A 13,342-nucleotide genomic window follows, 5' to 3' on the forward strand; every position below is an offset into this window, starting at 1 on the left:
CATGAGGGTCATCTAGTCCAACCCTCTGCAAGGCAATGCGGGAATCTTTCACCCAACGTGGGGCTTGAACTCTCAACCCTGAGGTTAAGAGTCCCATGCCCCACTGACAGAGCTAACCGTTGTTTTCATTTTGTGCTTTCGTATTTTTGTATTGTGAGCTGCCTGCCCTGTGATCTTTGTGTGAAGGCCAGCCTGCAAATTTAATAAATAATAATAATAATAATAATTCAGCTTCTTTATTCTAAAGCATCCTGGTTTTGCCACCTGGAAGGGCAGAGAAAGTCTTCGCACGCTTCATGTTATTGCAGGAATTTATGTATAAGTTGGGGGGGTTGCCGCTCCAGCAGATATCATGCACATGAAGCCCACTACCAAAATCAGCACCATCACTTTTGTGACTTGTCCCCACAAAACACTTCATTGCAGTTTCTTCCTATCTATTCAAAGGGCCTTTGCTGCACGATACCAAATGTAAGAATTCACTGATCAATGTATCTCTGTACCTTGCTCACTGGAAAACTTCAGAAATTCCTCTAGACCTGTGAGCTCAGCTGCTCAGCAGCCCCTCTGCCCACTGGCAGAGGAAGAGGAGTGCGGGGAGAGTGCACCGCCCCTGGCAGTGCGATCCCCAGGTGCCATTGTGGCTGCCCCCCCCCCCCCGCCTGCGCTGGGCACCCCGCCCCCACAGGTGGCGCACCCCCGCACTCGCCTCTGCCTGAGGGATAATCCCTGGCCTCCTGATACCTGAGTGCCAGACAGGTAGCCATTCCAGAAATAACAAACCCAGATGAAGACAAAAGGGTGTGATTAACTTGGCTGGGAAACAGGGAAATGTAAATATCTCTTTTGTTCCACTTGATGGGTGTTTGGTGAAGGGCAAGGGGAACCATGGGGCAGGGTCCAGGATGCGCAGATTACGGCCACCAGGCCTCCCCTTTCATGATGTAACCGTGATGTATGAGTAATGTAGTTTGGGGGGTGTAGCATGGGGGATTAGCAGCTAATAAAAGTGTTGGGGGCTCTTTTGTTTGAGGCTTCCATCTTGTTCCACCTGGTGGCAGGTGGGAGTCCTGTCGCGAGAGTCTTCAAGAAAGACCAAGCCTCCTGGCTGCTGTTTTGCTCTGGGATTCCTGGCTGGTGTCCTTGTTTTTTGTCCAAGGGAGCCCTCAGATTTCTCCGTTAACAACGTTTTGTGCTTTAAAAAGGTTAAACTTGGGGGTCAAGTACAGGATGGACGGAGCACCCCTGAATGGCATTCACCTCCAGCCCTGGTTCCTGATGTGGGGCACACACCCCACGGAGGGGCAATTTGATTTTTAAAGGGCAGCAATTCGAGAATGAGTTATTCACAGTGAATGGCCCTTTAGGCTTCCTCCACGTGAACAGGAGCTCACTTTTTGAATAATAAGAATTACATGTCAGGATTTTAGAGAGGCTTAGGTGGGGCGTGGCCACAAAAAGGTTGGGAACCACTGACACAACCGTGATTGGGCTCATCTCTGAAAGGGAGGGTGAAACGGACTATAGAGATGAGGTGGAGCGGCTGACAGAGTGGTGCAGAGCTAACAACTTGCTCATAAAAGAAGGAAGACAAAGGAGACAGAAGAGCAATGTCCAGCCACTTTTGATTGATGGGGTCCGTGTGGAGAGGGTAACAACGTTCAGATTTTTGGGCAATGAATTACAAGAGGATCTGTCCTGGAGTGTCAACACAAGGGGGCTTGTGAAGAAGGCGCAGCAGAGACTGTACTTTTTGAGAATTCTAAGGAAAAACCATCTTCCGCAGAAACTGCTGCTTGCCTTCTATCACTGTGCCATTGAGAGCGTGCTCACTTATGGCTTATGTGTGTGGTACGGAAGCTGTACTACCCAGGACAGGATGGGGTTGTGCAGAGTTGTGAAGGCAGCAGAGAGCATTGTTGGCTGCCCACTCTCCACTTTAGAGCAGATTTATGCCACAAGGTGCCATAGGAAGGCACTGGACGTAGTAAAAGATCCATCGCATCCTGGTCACTGTCTCTTCCGAGCTCCTGCCGTCGGGACGGAGATACAGGACAATGAAGACAAGAACGAGCCGTCTTAAGAACAGCTTCTTCTCCAGAGCGATCTCGGCCCTGAATGGGAAGCCTGGACTTTGAAAGTCATCTAATCTTCCTTGCTGTATTATACTGTATTGTTTTAACTAGTGTTTCTATAGTTGTTTTGATTTTGTGTGGAGTGCCCTACCTGGGTGGATGGAGCAGCCAAGTAATTTCGTTGTCCCCGAGAGGGGGCAATGACAATAAAGATATTATTATTATTATTATTATTATTATTATTATTATTATTAAACACCATCTTGTGCCACAGCAAGCCCTGGTGATCCGGGAAGGGGAGAAAAACCAGATCAATGCGGAGAACGTGGTGGTCGGGGACCTGGTGGAGGTGAAAGGAGGAGACCGAGTTCCCGCAGACCTCAGAATCATCTCCTCGCATGGCTGCAAGGTGAGGGCGGCCGAGAGGGAAACAGCACGAGGGAAGGCCCCAGGGGGGATAAAAATCCATGATTTAAAAAATAATAATTTAGATTTATTTTTTAAAATCAGATATTTAAAATAAAATGCTTTTGGAAGAAAAATCTTTCTAGTTTTCTATTTAAGTTACATTATAGTTCAAAGGCTATTCATCAGGAAGTAAGGATTTGTTTTAAGTTTTTCATGTGGGCTAAAACTCAGTCTAAGGTTTATGTGTGTGTATACACACACACATACACACACACACACACATATATATATATATATATATACACACACACACAGTGCACACTCAGGTTGTGAACATGATCTGCGCAGGAGGCACATTCGCAACCTAAAGCGGCACGTCCGCGCATGCGCAGGTTGCGATTCGGCACTCATGTGCAAAGCGCCATTTAGCGTTTCTGCACATGTGAAACTGCCGAAACCCAGAAGTAACCCGTTCCGGTACTTCCGGGTTTCGGTGGGACCGTAACCCGAAAAAACACAACCTGAAGCTTCTGTAACCTGAGGTAGGACTATATATATATATATATATATATAGTTTAGCCACATCAGTTAACAAACATGGACACATATGCTATAATGTTATTGTTTTAGTTAAATAAATGGTTTGAATTGCTATTAAGGAAATGATTGGTTTTCTCCTTCTGATAAAGTGCAGCAGAAAAGTTGTTCAAATATAAACAGTTAACTTCTTAAACCTCACAATAGTTTAATAATTATCTGTCTATGTATTTCTAATAGTATAACCAAATCAGTAATTTTTGATATAACAGTAAAAACTACTCTGAAAATTTATTATTCCAAAAATGAAACCTTCCTCTGGTTGTAAATATTAAGATTATACCAGCAAAAATGAGTCTTTCTGTAAAAAAAGAAGATTTAAATCAAGTCTTACTGACTAGTGATTTAAATCGTGATTTAAATTGATTTGATTTAAATCAAACCCACCCTGGAAGGCCCAGCAGTGAGCTGCAAAATATAGAATCATAGAACTGCAGAGTTGGAAGTGAGACTCATCTAGTCGCACTCCCTGCAAAACACTGAAATGAAGTAAATCATCAAGCCATCAATTCTAGCACGTGGTAGGGCCACGTAAATGATATAATTTGGCATCAGAATGATTGGTATTAGTAATTGTATTATAATTTGGCATTGTTATAATGAGGCTATTATTGGATTCTTGTAATTGAAAACAAATAAAAATTGTTATTATATATAAGAAGAAAATAAATGCATATGTTGCCTCTCATGGAAGGAGGAGCAGCATATAAAACCAGCCGATAAATATGTTCGGGAAAATACACAAACCCCCACATCGTGCAGCTTTCTCTGTTGTCTCGTGCAGGTGGATAACTCCTCCCTGACGGGCGAGTCGGAACCACAGACCCGTTCTCCGGAGTTCACCCACGAGAACCCACTGGAGACCCGGAACATCTGCTTCTTCTCCACCAACTGCGTGGAAGGTGAAAGGGCAAGGGGGAGGAGGGGGGGCGAGGAAAAGCAGAGACCGGACCCACCTCACACACACACACACACACCCCTCCGGGAAGGTCTGACCTAGGCATCATAATCTTTGCTGCCAGGCTGCGGGAATCGTTGCTTCCACCATCCGCGGCCATTCCCCATGAAACGCTGAATTGCACCCGGACCCTGCCCAGCTTATTCATTCATTAATTCATCTATTTGTTTGCTAGTTTGTGTCAAAATTGATCCAATAGCAGAGTGGACACATACACACACACACACACACACACACACACACACACACACACGCAAATCTAATGAAGAAATTTACATATATATGTATACACACACAAACACATACCGTATTTTTCACCCCATAAGACGTACCTGACCATAAGACGCACCTACTTTTTAGAGGAGGAAAACAAGGGGAAAAAATATTCTGAACGAAACAGTGGATGTATGATTTTTGTGGTTCATGCTGTGGCCACAGACATGTGATTTGATGTTGAGTTTGACACAGCCCAATGCAAAAATCCTGAGGATCCATGTGGATCCGTGCTTTGTAACCACGTTTTTGCACCATTGCGGCCCCACGAAACAGTGGGTGCATGATTTTTTTGGTGCAGGCTGTAGCCATGGACATGCTATGTGATCTGATGGTGAATTTGGGGTGACCCAATGCAAAAATCCTGAGGATCCATGGGCTTTTACCTCCCACCTCCCAGGCAGCCTCCTTTATCTCTAGCGTCCCTTATCTCTCTCCCCGATCGCTTGCCGATCAGCTGCTTCCTTTCAACACTCCCTTCCCTCTTGTTTGCCTTAGTGTCTTTTCCTTAGCTGGAGCAGTTTTTTGCTCCTCCTTTTCTTCTAATTTCTCTCCTTATTGCTTTAGTTTTCCTGTTTCCCCCTTTGCAAGTTCACTGTCTTTACCTCCTCCCTCCCAAGCAGCCTCCTTTATTGCTAGCATCCCTTATCTCCCTCCCCGATCTCTTGCAGATTAGCGGCTTTGTTTCAACACCCCCTTCCCTCTTTAAAAAAAAAAAAGAGCATGATCTGCTTTTCTCCCCTGGGCAGGGACCACACATTTGCTCCATAAGACACACAGACATTTCCCCTTACTTTTTAGGAAGGAAAAAGTGTGTCTTATGGAGCGAAAAATACGTACATATATATCTATATCTATCTATCATCTATTCATCTATCATCTATCTATCTATCTCATCTATCTATCTATATGCAAATTTAGTGAAGAAAGGAGTGAAAGAGAAACAAAGGAGGGGAAGGAATAAAAAAGAGAAAGATCACCTCACATTTAAAATACAAGAACCATTGTTTTTGTGGTCTGAACATTCTTCCTTCCTGGCTGATATTCCCCCACAAGATTTAGGTAGGTTTCAAACCTGATTCTGACACGTAGCATCAGAATCTCAGGTTTACCTGAGCAACCCAGGAACAGGCATGCCTGGAACATAGGAATATAAAGAGAGTCTGGCTTCAGGATCAGGCCATCTCGGCTGGCATCCTGTTCTCACAGTAGCAAAAAGCCCCAAAGAACCCAGGGATGCAGATAGACTGCCTCTGGAGCTGGAGGTTCCATAAAATCTTAGGAGTCCGGCTTCTGGATCAGGCCAAAGGGGGCCGAACTAGCCCAGGATCCTGTCCTGAGAAAAGGCCCCAAAGGGAGCCCTGCATGCAGGATTCAAGCACAACAGAAGTGAAAGAGAAACAAAGTTTTTAGGGAAGGGAAGTTTTAGTGTTTAGGGAAGTTTTTAATGATTAATGTTTTAATGTATTTTTAATCTCTGTTGGAAGCCGCCCAGAGTGGCTGGGGAAACCCAGCCAGATGGGCAAGGTGCAAATAAATTTATTATTATTATTATTATTATTATTATTATTATTATTATTAGTGCCCTCTTCCTTCTTGCGGTTTCCAGCAACTGGTATTCAGAAGCATCACTGCCTCCGATGGTAGAGGCAGAGTATAGCTAGCCATCAATAGCCCCCTCCTCCTCCCTGAGTTTGTCCAATCCTCCTTTAAAGGATCCTGTGGCAGGGAGTTCCACAGTTTAACCACGTGCTGCGTGAAGGAGCCGTGGTGCCCGGATCCCAGGTTCACCTGAGGAACACAAGTGCCAGGGACGCCCCAGGAACCAGCAAGCTCTCCCCGATTTGGAGGGGAGAAATAAAGCCCTTCCCTTTCCCTCCTGTCCTGCGCAGGCACCGCCCGGGGCATCGTCATCTCGACCGGGGACCGGACTGTGATGGGCCGCATTGCCTCCCTGGCGTCCGGCCTGGAGGTGGGCCGCACCCCCATTGCCATGGAGATCGAGCACTTCATCCGCATCATCACGGGGGTGGCCGTCTTCCTGGGCCTCTCCTTCTTCATCCTCTCCCTCATCCTGGGCTACACCTGGCTGGAGGGCGTCATCTTCCTCATTGGCATCATCGTGGCCAACGTCCCCGAAGGACTCCTGGCAACCGTCACGGTAGGCTCAGAGCCATAGCTGCCAACGTTCGGATTTGAAAAGAAGGGATCAGCAGCCTCCCCTGTCCCGGAAACAGTCTACGGGATATCTAACAATCCGGGATGGCAGCGGGAAGCAGCGCTGCAATTAGGGAATGTCCCACAGAAAAGGGAAGGTTGACAGCTATGCTCAGAACTAGGTTCTGTGGGGCACTGGGGGGCTGTGGAAAAGGAGGGCAACAATATACAGTGGTGCCTCACAGGGGCGAAGCTGCATGCTGGAGAGCAGGCGGGGGCATGGCTGGCACCCCCAGAGGGTGTGGCGCATGCCCCAGGGGCATGGTACACCGCCTGCGAGGGCATGGCACGCTGGCCACAGGGGCGCCCCATCTCTGGGGGCATGGCACCCAGCTCCCGGTAGGGTGTGCAGCATGTGTCAGGGGGGCCACTGCAATGGCATCCTCCTGGAATAGTGGTGCCGGGGGCGGTCCACTCCCTCTGCACCCCCGTTCCTCTGCCAGTGGTACCTCGGTTTATGAACTTAATCCGTTCTGGAAGTCCGTTCTGAAACCAAAACTGTTCTTCAACCAAGGCACACTTTCCCTAATGAGGCCTCCCGCCACCAGTGCCATTCCACTGTTCGGATTCCGTTCTTGGACTGAGGTAAAGTTCACAAACCGGGACACTACAGTCATGCCTCATGTTATGTTCTTTCAAGTTACGTCCCGCGGCGACCCGGAAGTACCAGAAACGGTTACTTCCTGGTTTCGATGCTCGTGCATGTGCAGAAGCTAAAATGACGCCACGCGCATGCACAGAAGCGGTAAATCGCAACCCGTGCGCGCGCATATGCGCTGCTGTGGGTTGCGTTCTTTTCATGTTGCGAACGAGCCTCCGGAACGGATCCTGTTCACAACCAGAGGGAGCACTGTACTTCGGTTTTGTGGAGTTTGTAAACTGAATCATTCTTAAACAGGACAGTTCTTAAACCGAGGTACCACTGTATCTGGAGGGCCATAAAATGTTTCCCCAAACCTGCCCTAGAGGAATTTTCCCAGGAAGGAGGGCAGGATATGCTTCCAAAAACCAGTGGCTGGAAAACAAAGGAGGGAAAAGGGCTTTGGTGCTCAGATCCTGCCTACGGGTTTCCCAAAAGGGGCATCCGGTTGGCCACTGTGAAGACTCTCCCTTTTTTCAATCCTTGCTTGACCCTCTCCCCGCCGCCCGGCAGGTGTGCTTGACCCTGACCGCCAAGCGCATGGCCCGCAAGAACTGCCTGGTGAAGAACCTGGAGGCCGTGGAGACGCTGGGCTCCACCTCCACCATCTGCTCCGACAAGACGGGGACCCTGACCCAGAACCGCATGACTGTGGCCCACATGTGGTTCGACAACCAGATCCACGAGGCAGACACCACCGAGGACCAGTCCGGTGAGCGGGGGGCAGGGGGAGGGCACATGGGGGGAAAGAGCTGCTGCTGGGAAGCAGGGTGGGAGGGGACTTGGTCCAGGGTGCCCCTGTGACCCCCCAGCTTTCAAATCAAGACTGAACCCCTTTCCCTCCAGAGTGTCTGGAGGTGGTTGGAGGATGGATGGTGGCTACCAGATTGAGGTTGAATCCTGACAAGACAGAAGTACTGTTTTGGGGGACAGGGGGTGGGCAGGTGTGGAGGACTCCCTGGTCCTGAATGGGGCAACTGTGCCCCTGAAGGACCAGGTGCGCAGCCTGGGAGTCATTCTGAACTCACAGCTGTCCATGGAGGCACAGGTCCATTCTGTGTCCAGGGCAGCTGTTTATCAGCTCCATCTGGTACGCAGGATGAGACCCTACCTGCCTGCAGACTGTCTCGCCAGAGTGGTGCATGCTCTGGTTATCTCCCGCTTGGACTACTGCAATGCACTCTACGTGGGGCTACCTTTGAAGGTGACCCGGAAACTGCAATTAATCCAGAATGCGGCAGCTAGACTGGTGACTAGGGAGCGGCCGCCGAGACCACATAACACCGGTCTTGAAAGACCTACATTGGCTCCCAGTACGTTTCCAAGCACAATTCAAAGTGTTGGTGCTGTCCTTGAAAGCCCTAAACGGCCTCAAAGGCCCAGTAGACCTGAAGGAGCGTCTCCACCCCCATCATCCAGCCCGGACACTGAGGTCCAGCGCTGAGGGCCTTCTGGCGGTTCCCTCCCTGCGAGAAGCCAAGTTACAGGGAACCAGGCAGAGGGCCTTCTTGGTGGTGGCACCCGCCCTGTGGAACGCCCTCCTACCAGATGTCAAAGAGAAAAATAACTACCAAACTTTTAGAAGACATTTGAAGGCAGCCCTGTTTAGGGAAGCTTTTAATGTTTAATAGGTTATTGTATTTTAGTGTTTTGTTGGAAGCCGCCCAGAGTGGCTGGGGAAACCCAGCCAGATGGGCGGGGTATAAATAATAAATTGTTGTTGTTGTTGTTGTTGTTGTTAATAATAATAATTTTTCCCCTGTCCCACCTCACAGACACCCAGAAATCCAATAATAACAGTCTAAAACGCAGCGTGTTCTCTCCCTCCCCCCGCAGGTTGACTCAAATATTTATGGGAGAGGGGTGCTGGCAACCAGGGAGCCCCATCCCACGCCCCCACTTTGGGGCATAGCTGTCAACGTTTCCCTTTTCTTAAGGGAAATTCCCTTATTCCGAATAGGATTCCTCGCAAGAAAAGGGAAAAGTTGGCAGCTATGCTTTGGGGACTAATTGTTGCCACCTGTCTGAGGAGCCAGTGGTACCTGCTCACAGTATCAGCTCCCCTCCCCTGCCATACTGCGCTCTTCAATTAACTCTGACCCCCCACCCCCCGGTTCTCTCCCCCCCAGGAGCCACGTTTGACAAGCGCTCGCCCACGTGGACGGCCCTGGCCCGGATCGCCGGCCTTTGCAACCGGGCCGTCTTCAGAGCAGGGCAGGACAAGGTCCCCATCTCTAAGGTACAGGGGGGGGGGCAGCAGAGGGAGGTCGGATTCAGCCTCCAGAAAACCTGGGAAGAACTCGGTAGCCCCCACAAGGTTTAACCGATTGTTAAACCACCCTGGGAATTGTAGCTCTGGGGTCTCATCTTCCGTTCAAAGATGGCGGGGCGTTCCTACGCTGTGGCTCTGAGCTCCGTGTAATCTCACTGCATGCAAGTTGTACAAGTGACAATAAAGTATTTCAATTTCAATTTATTTCAATTTCCTCAGGCTCTCTGCACCCTTAATGAACTACAGTTCCCAGAGAGTCTTTGTAGAAAGCCATGACTGGCTAAAGTGGTATCATAACGCTTTAAATGTGAATGTGGCCCTATAGTTCCCAGAGTTCCCTCCGAAGAAGGGTTGGCTGTTGGGCCACTCTGGGAATTACAGCGCTGGGAGGTGGAATGGGGGGAGTTTCTTAATGACTCTCTGCACCCTGAACAAGCTACAGTTCCCGGGATTCTTTGGAGGAAGCCATAAACTGTTTAAAGTGGGGTGGTAGCTCTTTGCGTGAGTGGTGCAGAGGGGGCTAAGACCCCACCGACCCCTTACTCACCCTCTTGTTTCAAATTGCCCCCCTGCATGTGGAGCCAAAAGAGGACATTTCCCTCCAGACCCCAGTGGGGGGGGGGCAGTAGACTTCCTCCCCTGACCCCCTTCCTTCCTTCCTTTGCCAGAGGGACACGGCTGGGGACGCCTCAGAGTCTGCCCTCCTGAAATGCATCGAGCTCTCCTGTGGGTCCGTCAAGAAGATGCGCGACAGGAACCCCAAAGTGACGGAGATCCCTTTCAACTCCACCAACAAATACCAGGTTGGGCGTGTCTGGCAGTGGTGGTGCAGTGGTTAGAGCATGGGTAGGCAAACTAAGGCCCAGGGCCGGATCCAGCCCAATCGCCTTCTGAATCTGGCCCATGGACGGTCTGGGAATCAGGGTGTTTTTAAATGAGTAGAATGTGTCATTTTATTTAAAATGTATCTCTGGGTTATTTGTGGGGCATAGGAATTCGTTCATCCCCCCCCCCAAAAAATATAGTCTGGCCCCCCACAAGGTCTGGGGGGCAGTGGACCGGCCCCCTGCTGAAAAGGTTTGCTGGGTTAGAGTGTTAGGCTAGGACTTGGGGGAGATGCGTGTTCGAATCCCCTTTGGCCATGAAGCTCACTGGTTTGTGACCTTGGGGGGGCAGCCCCCACCTCTCTCAGCCTAACCTACCTCACACTGGACACATGGGGCTGGGGGGGGGCTGTCACAGTCTCCGTATCCTTGGGGCTACAGGTGGTTTTCACAGTTTCCCAATTTTATTGCGTCTGCCCGTTATTATACTGCTGGGTACTGGCATTTTTTAATTAGGAAGCCCCCTAAGCCACTGCAGGGACCTTTGGACTGAACAGCATTTTAAAAAATGAAGTTTGTAAGTTACTAAAGCGAGTCTTTGCTTTGCCTTGGAGGTCAGAGGGATCAGTCCCCAAAGGCAAAGACTAGGAAAAGCTCCATGAAACAAGATCAGAATAATGATGCCGCTTTTCCAAACTGGGGTTTCTCCCTAATCTGTTCATTCAACCCAGTGCTATGAGTGAAATGGCTGTGAGGATCCACTAGAGGGGGCCAGAGCTCGGCTTAATGGCAGAGGGGGGTTCAGGGCCAACAAGAAAGACCCCCCCCCCCGCAATCTTCAGTTCACACATGCATTTTCGTCTCCTGGATTCAGCCTGAGAGGAAGAGCTGAGGCAGCGTTCCTTGCACGGCCACCGCCTCTGAAGCCAGGAGGAAGCCGGGTTTTCCACCCAGGGCTTTTAGGACCCACTGGGAGCTGTGTTTTCACTCTGGGAAAACTCTGTGCTCAAAGGAAGTCGGACTATCCTCCCCCAGGGCCAGGGCCTTCTCAGTGATGGCTCCGACCTCGTGGAATGCTCTGTCCCAGGAGGATTTAACCTCCTTCTGCCGGGCCTGTAAGACAGAGCTATTCCGCCTGGCTTTCCATTTGAACTTAGCCCGATCTTTTATTCCCCTTCCTTCCCTTTTTATGAAGCTTCCCCGCTCTGGGACCCCACAGCTCATTCTCCCCTGTCTCCTCGCTGGCCCAAGTAGGACCGATTCAGCCAGCTAGCCCTGGCAATCATCTAATGTTTATTAGATGGACTTTCCCCCTAAACTGATTTTTGAATCCTGAATTTATTGTTATTCGCGTTTTATACTGTATTTTATGCTGGTTTTTTGTTGCATCGATTAAGTGTTTTAAATTTGCTGTTGGCCGCCCTGAGCCCGGTTTTCTGAACCCAGAAGGGCGGGGTATAAATAAAAAATTATTATTATTTATTTAAATGCTGAAGTGCAGCAGGAGCACGGGCACATATTTCACGGCAGGGACAAAGGGCATCACGGACGCCGTCCAGGGGGGCTCTGCTGGTTGTCCCCTGTGTGACAGAGGAGTGTTGCTGCTCCCACGCAGAGGGGCGGCAGACATCCTCTTGCTTTTGACTTTCAGACGTCTCCCAAGTGCGTTTTTTGGCCAACAGGCCTGTCTGAGCCTCTCTCTTTTGGACCACTCATTTTACCGATTGTTTTGTAGTGTTTTTAACTCCGCACAGCGCCCTAATATTTCAGTACAGTCATACCTCGGGTTACAGATGCTCAGGTTGTGTGTTTTCGGGATACAGGTGCGCCGAAACCCAGAAGTACCGGAATGGGTTACTTCTGGTTTTCGTCGCTCGCACATGCGCAGAAGCGCTGAATCACATTTGCAAGCCGAGTGTCCACTGTATATAAACAATGGCATATAAATCCTTTTACAAATAAAAGTTTTATTCAGGAACCCCAACTAAGGAATCCCTGGCATTTGGCCACCCAAGAGCCCCTTTGGCTTCAGAACAGACCTCCGCTCAGCTATCTCTCTTCCTCAGCTCTCCATCCATGAGCTGGAAGACAAGCCCAACGGCTACGTCCTGGTGATGAAGGGAGCCCCTGAGAGGATCCTCGACCGCTGCTCCAACATCCTCTTGCAAGGCCAGGAGGTTCCCCTCGACGAGGAGATGCGGGACGCCTTCCAGAACGCCTACCTTGAGCTGGGGGGGCTGGGCGAGAGAGTGCTGGGTGAGGAGGCTGGGAGGTGGGGAAAGGGAGGGGGCTTGGGAGTGAGAGTGCCCCGGCAAGGCAAAGAAAGCACATGATGAATGCGCGTGGATCTCTCAAATGGAGTGTGATGACTATTGTGAGACTTTAGAAACTCACTGCAACTTCTGACACCACGTTGCACTATTGCTCCGGGAATGTGTGGCAGAAACTGCCAGCATTTGCTCCTTTGTTCTATGCCGGGAACAGAAATCATTCCACTGGATACAACCAGCATTCGCTGTTGTTGTTCTCAAACTGAAACAATAAGTCATTTATTACTGTATTTTTCGCTGTATAAGATGCACCAGACCACAAGACGCACCTAGTTTTTGGAGGAGGAAAACAAGAAAAAAAATATTCTGAATCCCAGAAGCCAGAACAGCAAGAGGGATCTGGCTTCTGAGATAGCCTCTTGCTGTTCTGGCTTATGGGATAGCCGCACGAAGCCTCTGCAGGGGAGTGGGATGAAGGCTCCCCCAAGAGCTGCGCCCCCTTTAAAGAGCCGCATGAAGTGTGTGTGCGGCCCTTGGGGGCTTTTCCCCAAGGAGGGAGAAGGGCAGCCGTTCTCCCTCTTCGGGGAAAAGCTCCCAAGAGCCGAACACACGCTCCACGTGGCTCTTTAAAGGGAGCTCTGAGCAGAGCCTCCCGCCTGCATTCGCCCAGATTGTTTTATTGCCCAAAGGCAAACTGCAGCTCAGTGGAAACAGATGCAGAGGGGGAAGGGGCTATGAGGTGGGCTGGGCTGCTGGCAATGGCGTTTTCTCTGTGTTGGGGAGCAGAGGGGGCGAGTTCTTGGGGTCT

The 13,342-nt window shown here is 49.9% G+C and overlaps 1 protein-coding gene across 2 annotated transcripts in view; it reads left to right on the forward strand.

The window, feature by feature from the left end:
- The window catches only part of LOC310833163 (sodium/potassium-transporting ATPase subunit alpha-2), a 46,431-nt gene that overhangs the window by 15,886 nt on the left and 17,203 nt on the right, over window positions 1–13,342 (forward strand). For both annotated transcript variants that reach the window (XM_083715596.1, XM_083715597.1), the window contains exons 6-12: window positions 2,350–2,484; window positions 3,865–3,982; window positions 6,204–6,472; window positions 7,682–7,880; window positions 9,298–9,407; window positions 10,109–10,243; window positions 12,331–12,520. In XM_083715596.1, the coding sequence (XP_083571722.1) occupies window positions 2,350–2,484; window positions 3,865–3,982; window positions 6,204–6,472; window positions 7,682–7,880; window positions 9,298–9,407; window positions 10,109–10,243; window positions 12,331–12,520 (1,156 nt within the window). The remainder of the gene's footprint in view (window positions 1–2,349; window positions 2,485–3,864; window positions 3,983–6,203; window positions 6,473–7,681; window positions 7,881–9,297; window positions 9,408–10,108; window positions 10,244–12,330; window positions 12,521–13,342) is intronic.

This window comes from Podarcis gaigeae (assembly GCF_964106915.1).
Source record: "Podarcis gaigeae genome assembly, chromosome: 16".
NCBI lineage: Eukaryota > Metazoa > Chordata > Lepidosauria > Squamata > Lacertidae > Podarcis > Podarcis gaigeae.